At 47.1% G+C, this 27,694-nt stretch overlaps 1 protein-coding gene across 1 annotated transcript; it reads left to right on the plus strand.

Moving 5' to 3' along the window:
• Positions 1-10,567: 10,567 nt before the first annotated feature.
• LOC6612990 lies at positions 10,568-18,299 on the plus strand. Its single transcript, XM_002037445.2, has 7 exons — positions 10,568-10,915; positions 13,544-14,041; positions 14,298-14,458; positions 14,805-15,006; positions 15,293-16,482; positions 17,083-17,307; positions 17,534-18,299. Exons 2-7 carry the CDS (start codon positions 13,572-13,574, stop codon positions 17,626-17,628), a joined length of 2,343 nt encoding a protein of 780 aa, XP_002037481.1. The 5' UTR covers positions 10,568-10,915; positions 13,544-13,571; the 3' UTR covers positions 17,629-18,299.
• The last annotated feature ends 9,395 nt before the right edge of the window (positions 18,300-27,694 follow it).

Raw genomic sequence — 27,694 nt, forward strand, 5'->3', positions numbered from 1 at the left:
GCGCGGTTCGATTTGTTTGCGATTTGGTTAAAGCATGTTTACGGCAGCCGAGGAATGTCTTTTGTCTACAAATTCAGATCTTTCTCTGGGTGGTCAACACCCAGAAACTAGTTGGAATAAGTGCCTTTACTCAGAGCCATCAACTGGTTACCCACTTAACCACCGGTGATCCCGAAGTAGAGAGGCAAGCTTTTAAGTGGAGTTAATGACGCTTAGGGGTTTGCCCATCGAATGCCTCTGTTGGAAGCCCATTTGTCATATGCAACGCAGATCCTCCATAACGGTTCCATTTTGGCCTAAGCACATATGCCACATGGGAATTCTTGTCATTAGCGGATCGCCACAACCACACCCGCTAATATTCATAGGTATGGTCACGTGCAGGAAAAAAAAACGATTTGACCTAACCAGGAGACAAAAACGTGGACTCATCAAAAATCGATGATCAGCGATTCAGTTGGACCCGCGGGACATGAGGAAGAACCGTTCTGGCGACGCGATACTAGCAGGTAGCTATGCTCGATAAGGGATCGAGCAACTAGTTTAAACGGATTGCATGACACTGCCAAAAAGATGGTGAACAAGGAAGAGGCAGTGCGTCTTCGCGATACTCTGACGGCGACTCCGAGTGCAATGTTGGAGGTGACTGTGATGGGCACGACGGCTCCATATTGGTCATACCAGAGGTTGAGCATCGTGATGGCCGGCACGTTCATCACATGATCGCCGGTTCAGATCATTTTGGATTTTCAGGAGCAACTTTGCTTCCTTCCTCATTATCTCATGCTCTGTGTTTTAAATCCCGAGAAATAAACTGCTGAATCCACACTTATTATGAGTTCTCTGTGGCTCAAGTTTAGCTTCTTTTACGCATCTTTGCGTCATCAGCGATTGCTTCGAGAGGTGACCCAATTACTTCATAATTGTTTGCATCCAATTTGGTCTCTTGATCTTCTAGCCGCATATCTCCTTTCTGTGGATTCCACCTTGGCTTCCAGCCGTAATACACCACTAAGCACCTCGAGTTCGCCCCAAAAACGAGAAAGTTCATTATGTCCGGCGATCATTTTCAGGCTGATCATTTCCATTTCCATTTGCGTGGCGTCGGCGGCGTCGGTCTGCAAATTATCCTGACACTTGGCTCCATCCAACATCTAACGCCATTTCAGTATGGCTCTCTGTCCAGTTCGGAATTGTTTCGGATTCGGTTTCGAGGCAGTACGAGAGCCTCTTGATCATCATCCAGGCCGACAGTTGCGTGTTTCCAGATTTCGGTCTCGTGTTGAAGTAAATGGAGAGTGAAGTGGAAGAGGGTGGATAGAGGCGTTATTTGATTTAAAATACGATGACCGCAATTAGTCGACGTGGTTCCTAGTGCTATCTTCAGCATCTGAGCCTTGGAAAACCTGCACCGCCTGGCCCACCTTCTTCCCTGGATTCCAGTGAGAGTTCATCTGGATTCCATTTCCCTGGGAATCTCGATCGTCTGGAGGGGCTAGTCTCAAGTGGCGTATGATTGGGCATGACAAGCACTAGACAACGGGAAATGCAAATGGAGTACACATTGCAGATCTAAGATTGCATCGATTGCACTTTAAGCGCGAGTATTAAACTTTCGATTGCTCACAGACGAGGTTATATGTCAAGAGCTCAACCATGAAACGGGAAAATGACCGCAGGATGCCGTTGAACCCTAAGCCCGCCGTCTTTAGATCTCTTAATCGATGGGAACGGGCTAAAAATAAGTCGGAATCGGACTCAGCCAAAACAATTTCCTGTCAATCAGAGCAACGAGTTCGACGAGATCTCCGCCCCTTCTTTGCTACCGTGGAGCGGCGGCTTCCAGCACTCAATTAATTAGTACCTCCGTCCAGCAGGGGAAAGGGGCACGGATAGTGGACAGTTCCAAGCCGAATCTGCTGGAGCGAGGAGATATACAAAGAACTACTCGCAAACTGACCAGCGGAGCTCATCAAGCCACCTACGCTTACGGTACTCGGGCAACTGCAAATTAATCTCCCTCCTCCTGCTCCTCCTCCTCCACCACATTCTCTGCCCAAAACACTCCAGGTTTCTCTGCAGATCTGGGAATAGGAATAGGAAGCCCCGGGGCTGCCACACTTCTGAAGTCATTTTCCAAATGCTTGACAATTTATCATTCCGCTTTATTTTGGGTAATTTTTCTGTTCGTCAAGTGCTCGTGGCCAAAGGGAACAGGAAACTGGCAAAAAGGTAGCACTATGGCAGAAGTCAATGTCTTGACCCAAAACTGGGTCAGTCTGATTGAGCAGCCGGCGGCCGCCGACTGCCAAAAATGTTAATTAATTCGAATTAAAATGTTGCGAATGTGGTCGCTGACAGAATCTGAGTCCGGCGCAGGAAATGGAGTTGGTCTCTGGTTGTAGAGATGGCCTAGGAGTTCCGAAACGGAGATATGCCAAAGAAGGCGGTGGCTTTGGCAGTTTTCCATTGGCCGGCCGGACTCACCTGAACCGCTGATAACTCAGGCCACCGATTCCGTTTCCATTTCTATTGTACTTGGAGCGGCATTTGATGGTTCTGCGGTTTTGCAACGGACCAAAGGCCAGGCCAGAATTTTGATATTGAAATTGCTACCTTGGCACACCGAGCAGCCGAACACAGAGGAAATTCTGCCGGAGGCCACGGTTTGATAACATCAGTTCGAGGGGGAGGAACACGGGGAGGAACACGGGGAGGAGCGCCTCCCACTATAGGACGACGTACTGTAGGAAAACAAAAGACAACAATTCCATTTGGTAAACGCTCGCCCTGGGAGGAAAGCGGGAAATGCACCGCCATGGAGAAAAAAAGAATGAAAAATAATCTAAAGTTTGGACGTGGAGTTGGGGCTCAGTTCGGTTTTGGTTTCGGTTTTCGTTTGCTTTAGCCAAATGTAACTACAATTTAAATGCTAATCTGGCATCTGTTGGCGGTCGGAGGTTGGCGGATTTCGGATGGCGGGCAATGGCACGGCAGAACGCAGCAGCATGGGCAAACAGCCCGCCCATAAACCGCCCACCGATTGGTTGGTGTGCAGGAGGAGGAGGTGGAACAGGGGGAGTAGGGAGTATAGTCACACTTAGCGGTCGGAGCCGAGATTTGCATTTGCTCATTAGCCACCAAAACAAACCCACAAATAAAGGAGGCGAACATTCAGAGGCCCCTGCCCTCGAAGGTGCTTATTTATTGTACAATCTGACTCCTGACTGACTCCGCTGCATAATTAGTTTTCACGCCTATAAACTGCCGACTTTATTTGCGGCGGATGCCTGCTCTGGATTCCCAGCGAGATTGGCCACAAAAATGTCGGATCTCGGATCTCTGGCCGAGGTTCAACGGAACCCAGGTCCACCCTGTCCCCCCGAACGGTTTCTTGGAAACCGCGACACTTGAGGGAACTGAAAATACAAATACGAATGGAATCAGAAATAAGAAATAAGCCAAAACTAGCAGCGCTATCAAGAGCGAAAGAACATTTGTAAACTGCCAATTATTATGAAAAGTAAAGACAGCCACATCGGCCTCATAAGTTGGGGAAATGGGAATTCGGGGAGCGGAGACCACAGCGACATCCAAAGAACTAGATTCTGCTTAGTTAGTTCTTCTTCGGTTGGAAAGGGGCTTCCCCTCCGGAGAGCAGAAGGCGCGTCACGCCGAAATCCCGAAATTCGCTCGTTACCATTCCGAGGGCTTGGGTTTGGGTTTGGGATTGGGTTCTGGGTTTGGGTTCGGATTGGGACTTCAGCTTGGGTTCAGCAGAGCGCCGGCTGTCGGTAGTACAGACCCCTCATCCAGCCCTTGAGTCCCAATCTAGACCACTCCAGTGGACGTCTTCTTCCTCCTCTGATCACCCGTTTCCAGGTTTTTTTTTTTGTGGCTCGCGTGCTGCCAAACCGCCAATTACCGAACATCAAAAAGCAGTTTCCCCTTTCTCTCCCTTCGTCTACACAGCTTTGTCCAAGTCTCAAACCAGGTCTGAACAATAATTTACTCACTGGTTTGTGTGTGGATTTGTTTATAGTTTGTAATGCTCTGACCCTTTACATTCCGACCCTTTCCGATTCCCATTCCCCGTGTGGACACCAAAAACGGTATTCAAAATGCCAAGAATCCGTTGCCGAATCACGCATTGGAATATAGAGGAAGGAATCATATAACAAATGGAAATGCAAATGGGAAGTGCTCTGAAAGATCTTCGTGGCTCACGATGCGATAATTTCGGGCAAAACCCCGCCCACAGCTTCCACGCCTTCTTGCCCAAGTTTCGTTTTTAGCAGAAATTAATTTAATCATATCGGGCATAATAAATAAAATGAGTTATCCACCACGGTCTGCCCTGCGGCGCAATTTGACATTTTAATCACGTCAGTCGAGGAGTCACTGGCCCACTTTAAAGGCGTCGGACCTGAGGTGGGAGTAGTGTTCCGGTATTCCACCTGAATCGTGACCATGGAGATGTGGAGATCGAAAAATAGAGCAGGAAGCTGGAAAGCTACTCATATAGAAGAGTTTGGGGGAGTGGTCAGCTCTCGACAGGTCGCGCAAGAGAAAACCATCCCACTCAGCATGCTAATCACTATCATTGGATACCATAAAATTTGCACATTGGGAGATACAACCATTAGCATAAACATGAACAACAGCGATAATCCTCATTGACGTGATTGATAACCCTCTGGTCCATAAAATACAAATGCCTTCCCTTTTTCATTCAGCTAAATGACGATCTCAATCAAAACCATTTTTATTTGCATTTTGCAATCTGGATTCTGCCCAGGGTTTATCTATTTAATGGTCGCCTCTGTTTGATCAGTCCGCTAGTTGGCATCTGCGTAGGCCTCCATCTCTGGTGTTCCAGGTGTAGCCTGGGTTATAATGACAATCACGTTTCTGCAGCCGAATCACCGCTCATCTCGACAATCATCTGCCGCTGAGATCTTCATGAACTAGGGATCTGAGAAGAGATCTGTTTGCTAATGTGCAAGAAGTCAGGGATCGCGTGGGTCGAAAGTTCCGGGGGGAAACATAAGGAAGGAGGAGACTGGCAACAAAGTTGCAACCTCAAGTTGCCAATTATCTAAGTTTTGTTGATTAGAGAAAACGCTAAAATCAAATTTACTGATGAATGAATTCTAAGCTATTCTACCATTCCAATTCTTAAGGATGACGGAGCCGAATTTGGAAAGGCCGCGAAAACATTCATTGATTCAGACTGATAAAATCACACCGATTTTCTATCGCAAATTATTGGTGGATGCTGGGTGCCAATGAAATATTTAAGACATCCTGCTTTCATCAGCGATCGAACCAAACGGGAATGATCGGGCACCCGAGGAGATCCGTATATTGCCCCCTTGATTTATGCAACATTTTCCGCAATAAAACTGCCAACGACTCAAAGAATTATTACATCATCATGTAATAGGCCTCCGCACTGAACTGAGGTTCAGGTGGGACCTCGCTAGGCAGCAGCCTCCTTTTGGGGCGCCACGCCCGCCTCAAATTGCCCTCCGATGTCCGATCCCCTCTTAGCAAAAACCCATCCCAGGCCCATAAGACCTATCCAGTCCACTCTTTCGCGCTGTCATAAATCAGTCGCCTGCCTCGAGTTACCGCACGAGGAGCGGCATTAAATACTCGTACTCTCCTCCTAAATTGCTGACCGTAAAGCATCGCTGGCAACAAAGCCGCTCTTAAGTGTCGTGTCATCCCAGAAGATCCATCATAATAGTCAGGGCCTCGACTGCAAAGATTTCAGCGGAGTGGAATTTGCCTGGCACGTGTCCATCATGGCAAGTGGCAACGAATTCCGGCGAGGGAGTAACTTGGCCAGATCCCATGAGGTGGGGAGAGGTGTTAGCTTGTGAGGAGAATATTCCCAGATGCTGTAATAACACTGCCAAATTGAGGCTCTTCGCAGGAGGGGAACATTGCATCATGGCTGTCCAGTCACTTGTTCTCTCCGTCCCTTATCTGGCCCAACTAGACCCCTCGATGTGACTCGGAATGGCCAATGGCCCATTGTGCAGAGACACCAAACACGGAAGTCGCGGCGTGCGGACTCCCCAAATGCCCATTTAATATAATTTCTATTATTTCTGCCAACTCTAGCAACTGGCAACTGCCGCCAGGTGACAGTTACAATGCAGAAACAATATACATCCCACTCCTTTATTTCTGACCGGACACCGTGCCCCATCCCAACTCCAGTCCCAATCCCACCAACCTGTCTTTGCCTACTCGATGGTTCTTTCTAGCAATCGTCGCAATGATCATCATAATCGTGATCGTTTTGGGATCGGACTTTGGTTTCGGATTCGGACCCGCTTATGTCGACCAAGTCCAAGGTAGCCTTGTCCTCGGGAATCTATTTTTGGCATGCGTTCAGCAGCAAACCCTTACTGTGCCTGTGGGAAACACTCGGGTACTTGTCCTTTTCAAGCGAAATGCTGGCAACGATTTCGTTTGTGATTTTCCCCAGTTTCTGTTTGGAAAACCCACCCACACGCAAAATAATATTACAACAAAGTCCAAGTCCATGTTTGTATTGGAAATATTTTAGAAACCCGCTCTTATAAATCATTTAACCAGGTGTAACAGTTTTGGGTCGGGATGACAGTGTTGCTGGGTAAGATGGGTGGTGTTCCGTTCCACTCTGTGGTGCACGGTGCATGCAACAGGCAAATGGCAGCCAAACTTTGAGGTCCACTCCTCTGCCTTGGCATGTGAAAATTGGTGCAAATTGATGAGAATATAAATGAAAAATATTGGAAGTGGAGTAAGGACCTAGGATAATTTTCAAGTCCCAAGGGAAGAGGAGACCGGCGATCCGTTTACTTTGTCAAGTCCCGTCAAAATTTATGGAAATTTTATTCAATTTACTGGTTTGCACACCCGCAAGAAGCAAATCCCACCGGGCAGTTTAACAAGTTATCTGGTGTTCCAGCAGCAGCTACCTCCGACTCAAGGTCGCTCCAAGTTGAAGAAGAGAGGATTCTACTTTAAAGAACACTGCAATTCGGCCGAACTTGGCATAGGAAGCCACCAGTTGGCGAATGGTCGAGTTGGTGTGCCAACGCCCAAAGCTAACATAGGGGCTATGGTTATCACTACTCATCCCATTCCCTCTCCGCGTCCCATTTCCTCACCCGATCTCTATAAGCAGCAATGTCGTTGTAAATCGTTGTGGAAGCTTAGATGGCAGTGAATTTGGATCACCACTGCCCACCCCTCAATGTGTTTGGATTCATAAAACATGAATTAATGATGGGAATCTAAAACCGCCAATTTGTTTAGCTCCATTTCGAAGAAAATTTCTCTCTCCCAAGAAAAGCCAAAAAAGGGAAAATCCTTTCCAATCCCTCTCCATATGGAGGCAATAGCCGAATTGCGATGCCACCTCTCCGTGCCCATATTTCATTGGATACCCCCCCCATAACAGTGTCATCAGAGTCCAACTCTGGCCAGGCTATGCAGGAGCAAAAAGTGCGGCAATTAGAAGCATAAGCTGCCGATGGCAGTTGAATGTTGGTCGGTGATTGAGTTGCAGCTCAGGTGGACACCACCTGCCCCCTGAATCTTGGAGTCTCCATTCCCGGCCGTAATTGATGACGGTTATGGATAGGGTTAGGTGGAGGGGCAGGGTAGTGGGAGGCAACGACCAACGGGAACGGCAGCAAACAGGAAAATTCGCAATACTGCATCGCTTAAGTGTCATTATTGGGACCAGAATTTCAACAAGCCGCTGCCGTTGTCGTGTCTTGTGATGCAAAAAAGAAGGGGAGATGGAGATGGCAACTTTCACCGCGTTCAGAATTCCTTTGAGCAGTGAGCTTCAGATAGATGCAGAGGAACCAGAACTACAGCCAGACATCGGTCAATCTCGCATCTCCCGAGCCTCTTTTTCCCACTCCCGCTGGGTGCACCAATATCCGCTGGCCACAATCAACACCTCCGCACCGCCCAACGCCCCTTCTTGGTGGAGTGGAGTCATCACTCAACTTTAACTTCAGTCAGTCTGTGGCTTGGCTTATATTTTGCTATTCCTCATCCACATCGCCACGTCTTCCTCACCCAAAGTCGCCTAGCGCTGATTTTACACCTTCGCCGTCTTTGAGCCATGGTCTCGTGTCGAATGGATCCCAACTTGGCAGCGGAGCCCTGCAGTGGCAGTCCAAGATTAAGACAAAGTTGTCTTGGGTTAAGGGCGGTAACTGGGTTAAACGCTCGTTGACAGTTTTATGCCGCCGACCAAGAAAAGACCACATCAAACCAAGAATTCGACACTAAGACCAAGACGAGGGCGCTGACTGTCAGTCAGTGGCAAAGGCCAAACGAGACACTTGCTAAGAGTGAAAATTCTGATAGAACGGTTTTTCTTTCTTCGAGCATAGAAAGCTGCAATTAGAAAAAGCCGGAGGGAAGTATTGAAAAGTGAATCAAAACAAATCAGATGGCGGTGTAATAAGAGGAACTCTCGCGTCAAGTATGTCGCCTCAAATTAGGGTCAACAGGTGGCGCTTTTAAAGGGCACAACCACCATGCGTGCGATTCTGATCGTTAATTAGGATTTCGCATCCTCCTCCTTACTTTCTGATCTTGCAGTGATCTTTTCAGTACAACTCTGGAGTAAAAGGAAATTAATGACTCACACCTGAATATATGCGACCCATCTCAATCCTTTCATTTTTGCCAAAAATTCTCTCTGTGCCAAGTGAAAGTAACTGCATTAACTGCATTTAAGAGTGTGAGACTCGCTCCAATTCTAATGAGTCAACTTGAAATGCATTACCACGTAAAAAACGAATCTGAGGTGGAGACCAATCAATTTGCAAACAATCGAGACATGGGACGATGGTTGCCGGAAACGTAAACTCCTGCTCTTGATCGGCCTCGACTTTCTGGGGAAATGAAACTGGGAATGGGAGGTGGAAAAGCCCACGCGGCAATCAGAGAATGTGCGAAAAATCGAAAGGAAATTTGCATGTCACTCGGTAGAGGTTTCTACTCTGTTTGCACTGCAAACGAACCTCGAAACTCTGGACAAGATCAGAGCAACACCCCGAGGTTATTCCGTCACTTTCAGCCCAGCACTCTTTCTTGGCACAGTTTCTCGGACGTAGAATGCAAACAAATATTTGAATATCAAGTGACACAGAAAACAGAAACGACATAGAACACGGCGAAAATCAGTACACGGCCCATATAAAACGACTTCCTTCTAACGGTGGAGTATTGATATATCTGTGATCATCCGCAGTTAATCCGGCCTTGATAAGAGGGAGCAACAAACTCTCCTCTCGAACTGGCAACGTTATAGGCTAGCCTGACAATAAGAAGAATGGCTTCCCAAGAATAGCACACTTAGAAAATTTGGCAACGATTGCGGCATGCGATAGCAATTAGAGCAAAACTCTGCCAGTTCCAATTACTCAATTAGATGCTTAGGGGGGAATCATTTCTGGTCCAATCAATGTCTGATGATATCAAAAGAACTTCACACGCCAATTTCAACCCAAAAGTCAAGGCCCGAATACGGATGTCGGTTGGCGATTGTCGACAGGAGATTGCAGACTTCCTATTTCTATTCTAACTCCTAACACTTTTCCGAAACAGCAAGGCAGAAAGACAAAATTTATATAATTTCTTTATCAGATCTGCTGGATGATGTTGATTGTATGAAAAATTGTATAATTCCCTCGAATCGGATGCAGTGCGTCGGATAGAGATGGATGAAATCGGGGAAAAGTGCGACGAGTGCAGTTCGCTGTGCTTTCGATGATTGCTGGTCAATATTTAATTGCATTATGTGACGGACAAATTCGAGACAGCCTCCGCTTTCTTTGTGGCGCAACTATTACTGAGTGGTGGCGGTGTTACTAGTGGAGTGGTTGCATAAACGCCGGTTGCCTTGACTAAGCTGCCCCCACAATCAGTGACCTCATTCCGTACTCCCCGTTTTCCAACTCTTTTTTAACTCTGCCTTCGATTGTTATCGCGCACCTAATTAGGCGTGCGTTGTAGTTTTTACAACTTCAGCCATTAGAAAGCTTAGCTGCAAGGTTCTTGGGGGGTTCTCCCCCCAGGAAAATCACGGAGCAGCTCTCTGGGACCCTTCTCAGAATGATCCATGCACCTGCTGCTCTTTTATGGCCTGTTGTGGCACTTCAATTTGGCATTATTCAGTGCAATTCAATGCCGTTGCTGCGTGTCAGGTAATCGCATTAGAAAATCATTTGCCTCGACTGTTATAATTGCATTTTATTACTTCCGACAAGAACGAGAAACCCAAGAGCAGCGGACCCTTGGCGAGAAAAGCTGCAGCTGCGGCTTGAAAGAAAGTTGTAGCCAGTAAAGAGCGCTCTTCGCAGAAGAGAGCTGGCAAAGAGCGGCTGTTTGTCCATTAGCTTTCCGTCTTCTACCGGTTTTTCTTTTTGGCCACAAGAGAGTTAGTCGCCGCTGCCTCTGCCGACGTCGCTTGGGCCTTCGATGGTTGGCTTCCCAGCTTGAAAACGTTTTCCGCGGCCTTCGAAGTGAGCATTCAGTGTCAAGGTGCTCGAACTGGCGGTCGCTAGCGCTCCAGTGATAGAAGCTAACAAACTAACTCGATCCGATTCGATCTTGCCCAGCATCTGAGATCTGGAATTCCCCGAAGAGTTTCGCATAAGAACGTTTAGCCAAATCACACAAGAGGCAGTTGGGCGCTCCACTTTCGACAGTGAGGACGTCGCTCGAGCGGAGCGCGTTGTTTCGGTTCATCAAAAATAAGAAGACATAAATCAAACAGCATTTGTTTCCGAGAAACAAATTTACCGTGTGTTTTGTGCGCGTCCTGTCATCTGCAGTGAAGTTCCGAAAAGGTTTTAATACCTTACCAAGTACTCCAGTGATAAAGGTAAAATTGAAAACGCGTTGAAATCAAATGATATTTAATGCCTGACAAGGTGTCAATTGTCGAGCGAACAGGATGTCCACATGTCTATCAATTAAACGAAAATGGTCAATGGATCATTAGAGAAAGCTTGGGGGAATGTCAACACAAAGAGCATCGAGGAGATGTCACATTAGTTTCCAAGTTGCCCAGTTTCCAGCGTCAAGATAAGTCCTAGGAGCTGGGGCTGGCATTTTTGCCATGCCGGAAACACGGCGTACAGTACCCGTCGAATCCCAAATGTGCAGAATTCTGCAGGCAATTAACTTTCGGCCTGGTCAAGACATCTTGCTCCTTTGTCGATCCACAATCCACTGGGAATCCTGCTGGTGTCCAGTGATTTGGGTCAGCCAACGGTTCGTTGTGACCATTTAATGGCAATTAGCTGGGGCTCCGACAAGTAAAGACTTGAATTTCAAAAGAGCGTAAGACTTTCGCTGCCCATGATAGAATCCAAGAATCAAAATGACAAATCTCTGCACAACGTGCTCCACAATTCACTGCACCATTTGAAAATGACCCTGGCTAAACGGTGACCCAACTCATTAATATTCCGGACAAGTATTGGATTCCCCACGATCAGAAATGCGTTCAACAGTTAGAGCGACTGTGTTTCGTGAGCTCGGAGATCATGTTTATGGATTTGGGTGCATAGATTAGGGCTTTCCTAATGGCTTTCGAATTGGTGCGGTTGATTTGCCGTTATGTTCGAGCCATGAAATGAAAAGTTTTGTCCAGTTTTCCCAATACTTCTTGCTTTTTGATACACCGCAGCCAAGGGAAACTAGTTTTGAGACTCTTTTGATAGTTGAGAAATTTCACTGGCCATTAATTGAAGATTTGTCGCTAACTTTGAGAAATTTCTGCTAGCCACAAAAAAGAATTTATATATAAATAAGTCGGGGTGACCCACATCCACATCCACATCCAAGCGGAGCCAACTCCTTCTGCCGATGGCCAGCGGGTGCAGTTTTCAAATTGCCAGCCATGAAATGAAGATAGCAGCCAGCAGCCAGAATCCAGCTGCCGGGCCAAGAAGTAGTTGCCAAGTGGCTTTCCTGGCCAACTTGCTTGGCTCCAGCTCCATCTGCGGCGACCTGCGCACATTGCTTACTATACAGTTACACTGAGCAGCGCTTCAATTGAGATAAGCCCGAATGGCAGTTATGTCATTCCCTGGCACACTTTTCCGACCAATCACTCGCCATTCTAATTAAGTAGCAACTAGTTTTTGGCGTATTGGTGTCATAAAGGTGCTTTATCGGCACCTTGACAGCAGGAAAACAGCGGGATTAGCCCGAATTTCGAACCAGATCTGAACAGCAGAGGTCTCACTCAGAAGCTTTCGATCGCTCGCTCACTTCACTCACCCCACAACACTCCATAAAACGTGGCCAAAACAAACTGTCAAATTTGGCTGTAAATATGTGTGCTAAACGAAAAACTAGTTGCTAAGCTGGCTGATAAATGGTCGGACGTCCCGATGCGAGCATGCATACATATAGATCTCCATTCGATCGATCCGCAGCAGGAGCAACTCGGCTGCCAAATGGCAATTTATTTCCATGTCCGTGAGTTTGCAACTGCGGATCCGAGGATCTGTGGATCTGCGTATTAGTTTATTGCCCCACTAAGGCAACTGACCCACAACTTTAAATTGTGATTTGAGTGGGCCAGTAGCTAAGTAGTTGACTAGCTAACAGTGGTTTTCTCCAGCTGCGAAAAGCCGGGTGATTAGAATGTTTTCCCCACTCTTATTTATTTTATAGAATTCCTAGTCCCTGCGAGGGGCACGCGACTCGCTCTGCTGAGCAGGCCGTGTCATTGACCAGCAGCCATGGAAATTGATTTTCAGCCAGACAATTGCATAATCGTTGATTATGAGGCACTCACGAAGCCGGGACTGCAGTCGAATTCGATTAGTGCGGAAATCAAGTCAAGAGCATGTGGATAGATACGAAAGGCCGGCTCTCTGTGATTTAACGCATATTACACGTAATGCATTTTCCATGCAGCTGGGGCTGCAAAAGAACCGCAAAAGCCACTAACGATCCAACATAAAGCATTCAACAGTTGTGTTCTCCTCCATATCGATCGCATTGTGATCGGAGGGGCCCAATCAGAATTCCAGCTGACCATTTCAGTTAACAGCTAGTGCTTCTTGGCTTAAGGTCCAGGTGCTTCTCTTGGATTTGTTGGCATTTTCGTTTTTCGTGTTTTGTTACTTTGTGCCTGGCTTCCTGTGCGTGCGCCTGGCCAAGTGGCATTATTTTAATTCCTCTGGCCGTGCGTGTGAGCAGCGTTTAGATCAGAAGTGCTGCCGTTTCTGAGGGTCGGGGAGCATCAACCAAATTGATTTTGCATCTATCCAGAGGCAATTAATCAGTGCCTTCGTGCTGGTGGGCGTTGCCACTGCAGTTGCAATTGCAATTGCACTGTTGGATAGCCCGTATTAAGCCCATTATTAATGCTTAACTGTAACTGCCGGCGCAATTAATCACGAGATAAGCATGGGAGTGGGAAGAAACTGAAATGCTAATTAAAAACCAAGCTACCAAAACGTTCATTTTTTCCTGCCATTTCCCCCTCCAGAATACGGAATACGTATACATAGTCTGAAATGCATCTGCGGTCAATGACAAAGAAACGAGGAGTCAGCATGATGGCGCTGCTGGGCTTAATGCTGCTTTTGGTGGACACCTCGGTGGCGGCACGCAAGTTGCCCAAGCGGCCGGCGGTGAAACCGTTGAAGACATTTCCGCGCAACAATGCCACACCGATTCCGCCAACGGGAGCGGGATCGGGAGTTGCGCCGCCGAACGGAAGCGAGCTACCAAAACCGTTGAGCGTTGAGCCAGCGGAAGCGATTGCCGCATCGCCCCCTGGTTCTTTAGCTGATTCCTCTGGTGCTTCTGCCGCTGCCCTGGTGCCACCTGCCATCTCACCTGCCGCTGCATCTGCTGCTGCTGCTGCTGTTGCGGAGACCAAGGCCGATGATCTGGACCCCACTCCCATGGCAACACCTTCGGGGAGCTCTTCGGTGGACGAGGACTGCGAGCCGGATATGATTGGCTTTGAGCTCATAACAGGGTAAGTGTCACCGCCATGGAGCATACCATATCTTAATTGCGGGCAATTAGTTTTCTATGGCCCATGGAGCCAATCACAGAGACAATCAAACACACAGCGGGGAGCATAAATTATACCCACGACTGCCTGTTAACACATCGTAAAGGTGGTTTTCCCCATTTATAATGCCGCTAAACCACCCACTTGGGCTGGCCCCCGAAAACCCAAAGACCCCAGAATTTATGTGCGTTACTCTCTGGTTAATCCACCATCACAGGTACGTGCTATCGGCGCCATCGAAGCAATTGGAAACGCTGCCCGGCACCCTCATGCTGACCGACTGCCTGGAGGCCTGCCAGGCCAATGAATCTTGCAGCGCGGTTAATTACGAGACGGGCCTGTGTGTCATGTTCCGCAGCACCGCCGATCAGTTGCCAGGTGAGTCTGCGTCGGACAAAAAAAGCAGGACTAAGAATCTAAATTGGCAGCATCTAAATCTAAGCAAACATCTCAAATACAGTGTGCACTTGAGTGTGAGAACCTAATTGTCACTATATTTGATGCAGCTCTTTGTCAGCTTCGTTTGCTTGCTAATCTAAGAAATTTTAAGTATTATTTGGCTATGAACTTCAGTTAGTTAGTTCGTTTTTTCATGTGTAGCTGCTGGTTAAAGAGCACCCAGCGCCCAATCACGATCTTTGGCCCGCAGCTTGTATGTTAAATGTTTCCCGCTAATCACAATGAACGCCGCCCCCATCTGGCATTCCTCCCCCCATTCTTGCAGGTTCACTTTCCCGCTCCCAGTACCCCGTGTTCACCGTTTACGCGCAGAAATCCTGCTTCGGAGTGCGTCCCTGCTCGAAGGCATGGTGCATCGATCGCGTCCAGGGCTACCGACTCCCTGAGCGGGCCAAGGCCAGCCAGAGTGTGGCCACGCGTCGCGACTGCATCGAGCTGTGTCTGGGCGAAACGGAGTTCACCTGCCGGTAAGTGCTGCTATACCGTTACAACAGAGCCACCCTCTTGAACTGAAACACCCACCCCGCCTCCTTTGGGTACACACCTCCTCATTCCTCCTCAATGCACTCCACACTCCACACTGAGCACTAAACACTATCCAATGCACACGAACAAAAAGTGGACATGTTATGCTCTTTAGAACAAATAAATAATATTCATCTATTAACAGCTGTATCCATTCATAATAGATTTTAAATTAATTTGAATCCCATTTCTATCTCATTTTTTTCCGTGCACCTGATCCACCTGAAGATCGGCCAACTACTATGCGCACTCTGGCCTGTGCGAGCTCTCGGACATGGATCGCATTACGCTGTCGGACGAGGCGAACATCGCGGCCTACGATGGCGCCGACTATCTGGAGAACAACTGCGCCGAGGAGCCCAGCAAGCTGTGCGAGTTCAAGCGCGTAGCGGGACGCATTCTGAAGACGGTGGACTCGGTGCACCAGAATGTTCAGACGCTGGACGAGTGCCGCGACCTCTGCCTGACGGCCCCGTTCCGGTGTCATTCGTACGACTACAACGAAACCGGGGAGCTGGTGTGCCGCCTGTCCCACCACAGCCGGGCCACGCTGACGGATCTCTCGGAGCCCTACCTCTCCATCGAGGAGGCCGCCACTTACGAGCAGTCCGCCTGCTACAATGTCTCCATCGACTGCCGCTCCGGTGAGATGATAACCAAGATCAGGACCTCCAAGCTGTTCGATGGCAAGGTGTACGCCAAGGGAGCACCCAAATCTTGTGCTGTGAATGTAAACAACTCACTGGAGTTCGACCTCAAGATGCGGTACAACGACCTGGAATGCAATGTGCGTCAGAGCGCGTATGGCAGGTATATGAACGACATTGTGATCCAGCATCACGATATGATTGTCACCTCGTCCGATCTTGGCCTGGCCGTATCCTGCCAGTATGATTTGACCAACAAGACGGTGGTTAACAATGTGGATCTTGGTGTGACTGGGGAGATTGAGTCTACGCTCAGCGAGGAAATCATCGTCGATTCACCGAACGTCATCATGAAGATCACCGCACGTGATGGCAGCGACATGAAGAGGATCGCCGAGGTTGGGGATCCGCTGGCTCTGCGATTCGAGATCGTCGACGCCAACAGCCCGTACGAGATCTTTGTGAGGGAACTGGTGGCCATGGACGGGACGGACAGCGCCGAAATCACACTGATCGACGCCAACGGCTGTCCCACGGACCAGTACATAATGAGTGCCATGCAAAAGCTGGCCAACAATCGCAAGGTGCTGCTCTCACAGTTCGACGCCTTCAAGTTCCCCTCCTCGGAGCTGGTGCAGTTCCGCGCCCTGGTCACGCCCTGCATACCGCGCTGCGAACCGGTTATCTGCGACAACGATGAGAACGGCGAGCTCAAGTCGCTGCTGTCCTACGGTCGTCGCAAGCGATCGGTGCTCAACGGCACTGATGGCGGTAAGTAAACGGTTCTTCTCGGCCAGCTTTATAACCAGGGATGGCCAACCCAGCCACAAAGTGACCCATGTTTAGGGGGCGAGATGGTGGATGGTGTTCACAAGTACAACACACCATGTGACAGTTGCCATTAACTCCGACTGACAGGGAAATTTTTACAGTTCTGTGAGGAGGAGCTTGCATAATTGTCCAAAAGGAGATTTAATACTCAGGTTTTTCTGTTAGTTCTTCTCTTTAAAAAAAAAATTAGCAAGTAAAGTAATTATTTCTTAATTTACTACAAAGTAGTAAAGCAGTTTCGTGGTAAATTTTAGATACCAAGAATTTCGAATTTACAGTAGTGATCATATAAGACCAATACCATTGTCACTTGGCCAATACAATTTGAATGTCATTTCATATAGACTCTCGGGACTTATGCACCTTCCTCACTGTGGCACCTTGGCACACCATCCCTGGTTAGATGGCCCAACACAACAGCTCCCAGAAAACATATTTCATTTCTTGTTTGCGTCTTTCTCTCCGCTTTTCTTTGCTCGCCTGCAATTTTTGTGTTTTTGTGATTTTCTGCTCGATGGATGCGCTGCTACCTTTTCACAGTTGAGCTGGCCATTAAGTCGGAACGCCAAAAACGTGATGTGAGTCATCAGGCGGCCGGCGATGAGAACATTCTGCTGGTGCAATCGATACAAATCACCGATAAGTTCGCCTTCAATGGCGCCGATGCACCGGGAGGCAGCGGATCGGAGGCCGGTGGTCTGGATGGCCTGGCCAAATTGCAACTGGATCTGGGCACCAAATCGGACACTTGCATAAACGGCTATGGTGAGTTGGGATCACTGGGGTCCAGTCCAATGTGTAGCACGGTGGCAAGTCGCTCCAAGTCGGCGGCATCTATTTGGTATCGCTGAGCGTGGCGAATTGATTTGCGCTAATCGCGTGCCGTCGCGCCATCTAGCCGCTGGAAAAAACTGCCGACTTGCCGACTGAGTGCCCAGCTAATTAAATAAGCTCGTAAATTTTCTTCAACTCTTTTTACAACTCTATCCAGGCTTCATAATTGCCGGGGCTCTGTTCCTGCTGCTCCAGCTGACGGTCATTGCAGTCTGGGACAATATGCAGAAGCGAGCGTTACACAAGCGGTAAGACGTCAACGCCAGTGAATGGCCTTTTAACAAGCCAGTTGGAGACGTAGATGGAGATGCAGATGCAGATGCAGAGCTCCATATGCAGACAGAAGATAGAAGTGCAGACGGAGACAAAGAGCTGCAGGTGGAGAGGCAGCAACTAGCATGAAATTCTACTTAGCTCAAAACTTAGCACCGCTCATAATCTAGTTAGTAGATGTACGATCAAGACATGGAGAATGGACGCCCTTCCCCGGACTTTCCGCCATAGAGCTGGACTCCTCTGTGAAGGGATCCCCTTAGAAACGAAGCGTAGCTTAATATTTATAACTACACCTAACTATATTACCTATGTAAGTGTGCGCACTTAGGCGCCCCTCTATAAGACTTACCTACTAAGACCACTCTGGACACGTCGACATACATACTATCAGCTTAAGACTCGGAACTCGGAAAGTAAAGCTCCTTAGTTGTAGTGCGAACCATTCAAACCTCTCAAGCGAGCTTCGAACTGACAACCATTGCTCGTTTAAGAGGTTTGACTGTCTAATAATACCTAAACACTTAACTTAACTTAAATTAATGCTTATATGCTAGGCCCAATCGATCACAGACACAGATACACAAAAATTGTAACAAGAGACAAAACTTCAGATGCTATAAAAGGTAAATAAACGTATTAGAAAGATACTCGTTTGCGTTTGCATTACTTTTATTTTCTTTCGATCGAGCTTTGTTCGGCCTGCGTTAGCGGAAAACAAAATTTGCCCGTCACTGTCAACGTCAATCGATCTGCAATCGACTGCGACCTGCAATCTGCAATCTGCAGTCTGCAGCTCTAACAAGGCCAAAACCTCAAGCCCCGGCCATGATTGTTGGTTTTAGCCTAATAAACGTTGATACAAATCAATCAAGAGCAGCGTTTAGGCCTCCTCCCGCGTTGTTGGTACTCCAAATTGGTGGCTTTGCTGCCCCACTCACCAGGTGGAAAATTGGCCCCAGTATAAACTGAGCCTTGTCTAAATGGCGCTGAACCCTGTTTACAGCCAACAGTTCAAAGTCGAGTTGCCCGCAGTAAAAGTGACGAACTAATTTGGAGAGGAAACGAGGGCTATGAATTGCAGGTAAACAACTTCATTAACATGATTTCACCCACATTCAGTCTGAGTGGGTGGTGCAAATGGGGCTTTTACTTTAGGAATGTTTGACTGGGATCGAGCACCCCAAACTAGGTTGCCTTATATGTAGGCGTTGAAAACAAGGAAGGTGAAAGAAGGTACAAATGTATTTCTCAGGAAAACCAATAAAAGAAAACATACCTTCGCCTTAATATTCTCAATTAATATATACAAATTAGGTGAAATTACTCGCTCTATTGAATGGTTTTAAGCCGAGAAGCACTTTCAAAGAGAGACGCGGATTTCTTGAATTTAATAAGAATATCCAGTTACCGATCACCTGGACGTTTCTTTGTTTGTCAGGGGCTAAATACCAAGCTCCTGAGGCTTTCTTTGAGCCATTCTTCATAAGCGACTAAATGAAAAGTCACCATAATTTTTAGTCATAATTATTACTGATTTTCTATCAACCCATCCTAAGATGGCAGTGGCCGAGAGGAACAGAAAAAAAGCACAGAAGGCAGTCGGCAGCCGCGGGCAAAAACAATTTGAAAGGAAATGTTTAACATTATCTCGAATCTGATGCTTTGAACTCGGCGCAAGTTGGCGAACATGAACATGAAAAGTTGCCAAGTCAAATGCTGTCACTGACATGGCCATCCAAATTTAGACAAAGCCTCCTGAGGAGGCGACTCCTCTCGACTCCTCGCGACTCCTTTTTTAATGTATTTTTGTTTCTAATGTCCCCGAGACTTCTGTGCTCCCTGCTCCCCGGCTCAGCGAAAGTCTTTGAACACTTTCCGTGAATGCACAGCATCCGTTTGGCGCTGCGCTGGCTGGCGTCTTTCTTTTCTATATTTTTGTCACCGCGGGACTCGCGAATCGCCAGTTGCGAGCCACGGAGGCACGTAGGCACGCATAACATAAATTCTGCAATGCGTATTTCAAAAATTGCTGCCTTCGATGTGTCGTTGGCTCTTTATAAGGAGCCGAACAGAGGCCTTGGCCATTCAGTTGTCCGCTGGGCAAATGTTTATGTCAAACGAGCAGCAAATAAAGTGCTCGCCTTGACAATGTCCGCGGCAATGTCAACAGATGGCCATGGCCCTTGGGGACCAACAATCTGGGTGGGTAGCCGGTTTTTTTCGCGGATGCTGCCTCATAACCTTTATGAATTGCTGACGAGACAATGGCCTGACGGAAATACAACTGCCAGGCATTTGCAACTCATTTTCTAGCTAAGCCAGTGCCAGTGGAACAAAACCATAATTCGAAACTTAATTATTAGATCACGCACTCAGGGGCAATACCCGCCGAATCGCTCCAGATTGGGCCACGATCGATTCGGGAGCATCAAGTGGCCATCACTTGGATATCGTTAGTGGCTTTGGCATTGCGGTTCTTTTTCACATCTTCCACTGCAACAACGGCAGCATTGAAAATGCATTACGCGCAATGCGCGTTAAAGCACGAAGTTCAGCTTACAGCTTGGATATGTGTGGTGTTTCCACGGACTGCGATTGATTCCACTCTAATCAAATTCGAATTCAGCATTCACTTGGAGCTAGCCGAGAATGCAATTGTGCACAGCGAAAAATTAAATCGTTTCCTGGCTGATGGTTTGATTGGTTGATAATAAAATGTAATTGATTTTTGATTAACGAGTATTTGCAATTTCTATGAATATGGCATATATATGATAGTTTGCAGCGCCTGAAGCCGTATTAAGACTGCCAATACGTTCAAAACGTCGAAACTACAACGCCCTTTTCCCAGTGTACTCGCCTAATTAACGATTATGCAACTGTCCGCCTGCAAATCGATTTGCAAGTCCGCTGCCATGGCCACTCTGGTGTTGGCCAGCCTGGTCAATGACATGTCATTAGCGCAACGTTGAGAATGAGTCGCGTGCCGATGGCAGTACCGTTCTCCCGTTCTCCTCGCAAGAGTTGCACAAAAGCGGGCCACCACACTGGCCACTGGGGCGTGAAGAGTCACAGATGGGAATTCTAATTAGTCGATTTCTTGTTGACTCCTCTGACTTACATGAGCATGGACAAGGCGCAGCGCAGAGCCGAGAGGCTGGCGAAATTCGCTGTAAAAATGTTCGCTGTGCCCCACTCAAATTACAATTTAATGTTGTGGGTCAGTCGGCTTAGTGGGGCAATAAACAAAGTTTCAGTCGAAGTCCAAGTCTAAATCCAAAGCCAAGTCGTTTAGTCGCGGATTGCTAGCATCGGTCCACATAAATTGACTGTGCGCACAGCACACAAATGTTCGAGTGTTTTTTGTGCCGCAGGGAGTGGGGCCGATTTTCACCATATATTTTCCTTTTTCAGCTTATCCAGCATTTACAATTGCTGATGCGCGCGCGGTGCGCTTTTTGACTGCGCATTCAAGCCCGAATTCAAATTCAAATTCAGATTCAGATTCCTACTCGAATTCAGGTTCGACGACGATTTATTTAGGCAAATAAACAAATGGCATGTGCAGAGTGTTAATTTATCAAGTTGCCGGCGCGCGGAATTGAAAATAAGTGCGAGAAAATCACTTTGCAACGGCGAAATTCCCCGCGCTCGGCGACTCGACTCATATCCCCAGATGGAAGTCGCAAGATGCCCAATGCTTAGATGCTGTCGGTGGCCAAATTTATGGCCCGGCTGCTCATTTTGTCAGCCCAAAGTGCCTGCCATATATCAGGGGAGCATATCTCATTACTTTGTGATACTGCCAATGCATTTTGTCTGACCCAATAGACACCTACAAATAATGAAAAGGACGCAGATACCCCACCATGCCATACTTGTGCCAGCGTGGGGAAAGATTTGGCAACACCAACTGGATTTCTCCCGACAACAGAAACCCAAAAGCGCAAAAAACAACTGAGAACAACAAGATATATGTGCAAGAAGTCGAAAGACTCAAGCGACAAACTTGCTGGCCGCATAGCAGTAAACACTGCCCGGACAGCAAAAAGAAGATTTTTAAATTGATTTTATTGGATATACGTCCGTAATCTTATTGTGCTGTTTCATACATAGCAACCGTCTTATCAAAAGCAAGACTTAGGCAACAAAAACTTGCGGTGAACAAGCCAAATGCAATTTGTATATCAAACATGGTATAACAAATCAACCAAAAAGTCTTATACATTGTAATAGGGAGCAATAAATTCATCATTGTGAGTGTTTGGGAGGTCGGACTCCAACGTTAATGCATCGCATTAGATGAATTTCCCTGTAATTTATTGTTGATCTTTAGGCCTCATTAAAATGCTGCCCCAGTCGCCCAGCTCAGTTTGTTCTGAGCCGGGCTGTAAATGAATCGGCCACATAGATCATTCATAAGCAAAAGATCTCGTGGCGCTGGCCAGCATATTGATTAGATTCTTCCAGGGGCAATACTCTTCTGCTGATGCTGTAATAGTTGCCGACAACGAAGAAAAGAGGTTCAGAAAACCCTTTCGACGGTCTATGCACGTAGCCGAGAAATTTGTCAGCCGAAGAAAGGAAAGTGAAAAATCTATAAGCGATGCAAATAGCTTCGTTTGTTTAAATGCCAAGCAAAAAAAACACAAAGATTGTCAAGCGGTCTTGGGTTGGGGATTGGCTTCAATTCGTTTGGAAATGTCAATGGCAGCCGCAGGGCGGGAAAATATAAACAAATGGCCCTTGGTTGCCAAGGTGAATGCCACACGGTAAGTCACCAACCAGGCTCAAATCAATTGTTCGATTTTTATTGGCCGTTTCTTAATTCAAAGGCAGTTTCATGACCCGCCAAAGACATCCAAGCGAAAGTTTTCCTGTCTTTCCGTGGCTCATTCGCTGGGTGGCATAAATTACAAAATCAGTTAGACAAATTGCTGGAAAAATGGCCGAGTGACGATGACAAAGTCGTCAGCGACTCTCTTTGATAATCTGCACAAAACTGGCCCCAGTTTACCTCGGCTGCTGGCTAATTGTCTGCAATTGTTTCATAACCGTTGCCTGACCCAAGCCAAGTGACCCAAATCCGCTGACCATCCAGCCGCATCCAGAGGAGATCTGCGTCTGAATCTCAGGAATGAGAATTAAGTTTTCTTTTCTGTTTTTTTTTTTCGTTCTGCGTGTGCGGCCGAAATGAAAACCCAACCAAGGCATCAGCATAATTGTGTAAGAATTTTCTGCGCATTTGGGAAATGTGTCTGCCAGATGATGAAAAACAGAAAACAAACCAAACAAAACCTCCAGTGCGCAGAAAAACCTTTTCCGGCAGTGAGAATTTTCAGAGTTTTGTCGCACGAAATGCCAACGGTTCAAATCCGTTGTCGAACTGGAAGATGACACTGCGCATTGTCCGTCCACTCGCGGAGACATTCACCTGTACCAATACCCATACCCATCCCACATCCCGGGCCATTCAATTTCAACGCAATCGCATCGCAGCTCATCCCATACCATCGCATCCCATCCCATCCCATCCCATACCCATCACATCGCACAGTCTAGTTCGGCTTTCTCAGCTGGAGCATCTGAGACGCATTCATCCTCGCGGAGATCCTCTTCATCTGCAAGTTGGGGCACGTACGCCGTATGTCAGTCTAATTTGCTGACATGATTATGATTTTGCTGGCCAACCAATAGAGACCAAGACTGCACGATAAAAAAAAACCACAATATAATTTCTAACTTTTAAAACCAATTGTAGTGATTGGAATATGACAAAACACGAAGTTCTAATGCACTTTTATATAGTTATCAAATTGAAGTGAATTGAATTTAATTGAATTGACATATCCACCAGGAAGTGCTTAAGATTTAATAATGCTTGGCTCGTTGGGCTATTAAATTAAGAATACCAACAATAAATAAGAAATGTTCGAAGAAGAGGACTAAAAATTACTTTAAGCTGTTTCTCGCTGTGTAATGATTAGTCTGCGGAGGATGAGACTAATGTCGGCAAGTGAATGCCTCATAAGCGGACGAGATGGGCTCTACCAATTTGGCTTACTAACCAGTCCGGCGACTTCCCTGGAAACGAAACCCTCCTGTAGCCAGATCTGAACCGATCTGCTCCGCTTTGAAGCACTCTGATTTGAAAGCCTCCTGCTGCTCAGTTTGTTTGATTCCGCGCGGAGTGATGTCAGCCCATGTCGACCAAGTCGGCTGCTGGCTAAAAACATTTGAGCCATTTTTGGGGGGAAGTCGCTGCTGCTGACTTGGGCGTGACATAGTTGCATTTATTAATGCAAATATTCCGTTTAGCCGCGCATTCCACGGATATGAAAATGAATAACCGTTCTTCGAGCGGTAGTGAACATATCTTTGGCAAAGAATCTGCTCTATTCTTGGCCAAAGAGAACGAAAGAGTTAGGAAAGAAGCAGGCAGCGCAGTCGACGCAGAAAGATTGCAAGACCTTCTCTTACATTCTACTCTTAAGTGTAACTCTTTGGTTCTCCCCAAGAACTTTTCCCGAAATAAGCTTTTCCGACACCTGAAGCTTCCCATTCTCAATACTTGTTCTCGTCGGAAGCAATAAACTGCAATTATAACCGTCGGCCGAATGTTTTTTCTGCTGCCAGAACGTCTTGCACGCAGCTTCGGCATTGAATTGCACTGAATAGCTCCAAATTAAAGTCCCACAGCGGGCTATAACTGCGCCCAGGGCATCAGCAAAAGACAGGTGCACGGATCACTCCGGAGAGGAGCTCTTGAGCGGTGAGAATCGGGAAGAGGGGCGAGCTCCCAAGCACCTTGCAGCTCAGCTTTCTAATGACCAAAGTTGTAAGTACCAGGAGAACTACACGACCATTACCTCAACGCACGCCTAATTAAGTGCGCGATAACAATCGAAGGCAGAGTTAAAAAAGAGTTGGAAAACGGGGAGTACGGAATGAGGTCACTGATTGTGGGGGCAGCTTAGTCAAGGCAACCGGGTTTGATGCGCCGTTTATGCAACCACTCCACTAGTAACACCGCCACCACTCAGTAATAGTTGCGCCACAAAGAAAGCGGAGGCTGTCTCCAATTTGTCCGTCACATAATGCAATTAAATATTGACGCGCAATCATAGAAAGCACAGCGAACTGCACTCGTCGCACTTTTCCCCGATTTCATCCATCTCTATCCGACGCACTGCATCCGATTCGAGGGAATTATACAATTTTTCATACAATCAACATCATCCAGCAGATCTGATAAAGAAATTATATAAATTTTGTCTTTCTGCCTTGCTGTTTCGGAAAAGTGTTAGGAGTTAGAATAGAAATAGGAAGTCTGCAATCTCCTGTCGACAATCGCCAACCGACATCCGTATTCGGGCCTTGACTTTTGGGTTGAAATTGGCGTGTGAAGTTCTTTTGATATCATCAGACATTGATTGGACCAGAAATGATTCCCCCCTAAGCATCTAATTGAGTAATTGGAACTGGCAGAGTTTTGCTCTAATTGCTATCGCATGCCGCAATCGTTGCCAAATTTTCTAAGTGTGCTATTCTTGGGAAGCCATTCTTCTTATTGTCAGGCTAGCCTATAACGTTGCCAGTTCGAGAGGAGAGTTTGTTGCTCCCTCTTATCAAGGCCGGATTAACTGCGGATGATCACAGATATATCAATACTCCACCGTTAGAAGGAAGTCGTTTTATATGGGCCGTGTACTGATTTTCGCCGTGTTCTATGTCGTTTCTGTTTTCTGTGTCACTTGATATTCAAATATTTGTTTGCATTCTACGTCCGAGAAACTGTGCCAAGAAAGAGTGCTGGGCTGAAAGTGACGGAATAACCTCGGGGTGTTGCTCTGATCTTGTCCAGAGTTTCGAGGTTCGTTTGCAGTGCAAACAGAGTAGAAAACTCCACCGAGTGACATGCAAATTTCCTTTCGATTTTTCGCACATTCTCTGATTGCCGCGTGGGCTTTTGCACCTCCCATTCCCAGTTTCATTTCCCCAGAAAGTCGAGGCCGATCAAGAGCAGGAGTTTACGTTTCCGGCAACCATCGTCCCATGTCTCGATTGTTTGCAAATTGATTGGTCTCCACCTCAGATTCGTTTTTTACGTGGAAGTGCATTTCAAGTTGACTCATTAGAATTGGAGCGAGTCTCACACTCTTAAATGCAGTTAATGCAGTTACTTTCACTTGGCACAGAGAGAATTTTTGGCAAAAATGAAAGGATTGAGATGGGTCGCACATATTCAGGTGTGTGTCATAAATTTTCTTGGTCCAGAGATGCACTGGTAATGGAGAAGAGAAGCCTGAAGGAGGTAAGATCAGAAAGTAAGGAGGAGGATGCGAAATCCTAATTAGCGATAAAATCGCACGCATGGTGATTGTGCGGATTTATAGCGCTGCCTGTTGACCGCGATGTAAATGGAAAGTTAAAGAACGAAAGACTGAGGCGACGAACTTAACATGTATCACCGCCATCTGATTTTTTTGTTTCACTTTTCAATGATTCCCTTTCCAGTTGCAGCTTTATATGCACGAGGAAAGAAAAAACTGTTCTATCAGAATTTTCACTCTTAGCAAGTGTCTCGTTTGGCCTGTGCCACTGACTGACAGTCAGCGCCCTCGTCTTGGTCTTAGTTTCGAATTCTTGGTTTGATGTGGTATTTTCTTGGTCGGCGGCATAAAACTGTCAACGAGCGTTTAACCCAGTTACCGCCCTTAACCCAAGACAACTTTGTCTTAATCTTGGACTGCCACTGCAGGGCTCCGCTGCCAAGTTGGGATCCATTCGACACGAGACCATGGCCACAAAAACGGCGAAGGTGTAAAATCAACACTAGGCGACTTTTGGTGAGGAAGAGGTGGTGATGTGGATAGGAATAGCAAAAGATAAGCGATGCCACAGCACTGACTGAAGTTAAAGTTGAATGATGGCTCCACTCCACCAAGAAGAGGCGTGGGGCGGTGCGGAGGTGTTGATTGGGGCCAGCGGATATTGGTGCACCCAGCAGGAGTGGGAAAAGATGCTGGAGTGATGCGAGATTGACCGATGTCTGGCTGTAGTTCTGGTTCCTCTGCATCTATCTGAAGTTCATTGCTCAAAGGAATTCCGAGCGCGGTGAAAGTTGCAAGCTTCATCGCTCCATCTCCTCCAAAATCCCCTCCGCCTTGCATATTTGTATCAGAAGACACGACAACGGCAGCGGCTTGGCTTGTTGAAACTCTGGTCCCAATAATGACACTTAAGCGATGCAGTTTTTTCGTAATATGAATTTTCCTGTTTGCCGCCGTTCCCGTTGATCGTTGCCTCCCACTACCCTGCCCCTCCACCTTACCCTAACCATAACCGTCATCAATTACGGCCGCGAACGGAGACTCCAAGTTTCAGGAGGCTGGTGGTGTCCACCTGAGCTGCAACTCAATCACTGACCAACATTTAACTGCAATCGGTAGCTTCTGCTTCTAATTGCCGCACTTTTTGTTCCTGCTCAGTCTGACCAAAATTGTACACTGATGACACTGGTCGGTTTAAGGTTCCCAGTGACTTAGTAGCACTAAGAGGTGGCATTGAAATTGTGTTTTGTCCATATGGAGAGGAATTTAAAAGCATTTCTTCTTCTTTGGCTCTTTTTGATTGATTCGCTTCGATATGGAACTAAGCAAATTGGCGGTTGCGTATTCCCATTATTCATACCTACGCTAATAAATCCGGTGAGTAGTGGTGATGCAATCTCCCTGCCATCAAAGCTTCCACTTTTAATTTACAATCCCAGAGCCTGCGATTAGTAACGACATTGCAGCAAGTTATCGATGCGAAGAAATGGCACGCGGAAGGGGATGGGATGGGTAGTGACGGCTGTTCCCCCAATATTTGCTCTGGGCGTTGGCACACCAACTCGCCAAGTCGACAACTCGTGGCTTCCTCTGCCTGGTTGGGCCGAAATGCAGTTGTCTTTGGAATAGATGGGTTCCTGCTCAGACTCAGTCTCTGCAAATGAAGGGGTGTGCCTGGCATGGGCAAAGATGGGGAATAAGATGGGGAA

This window comes from Drosophila sechellia, chromosome 3R, assembly GCF_004382195.2.
Source record: "Drosophila sechellia strain sech25 chromosome 3R, ASM438219v1, whole genome shotgun sequence".
Lineage (NCBI taxonomy): Eukaryota > Metazoa > Arthropoda > Insecta > Diptera > Drosophilidae > Drosophila > Drosophila sechellia.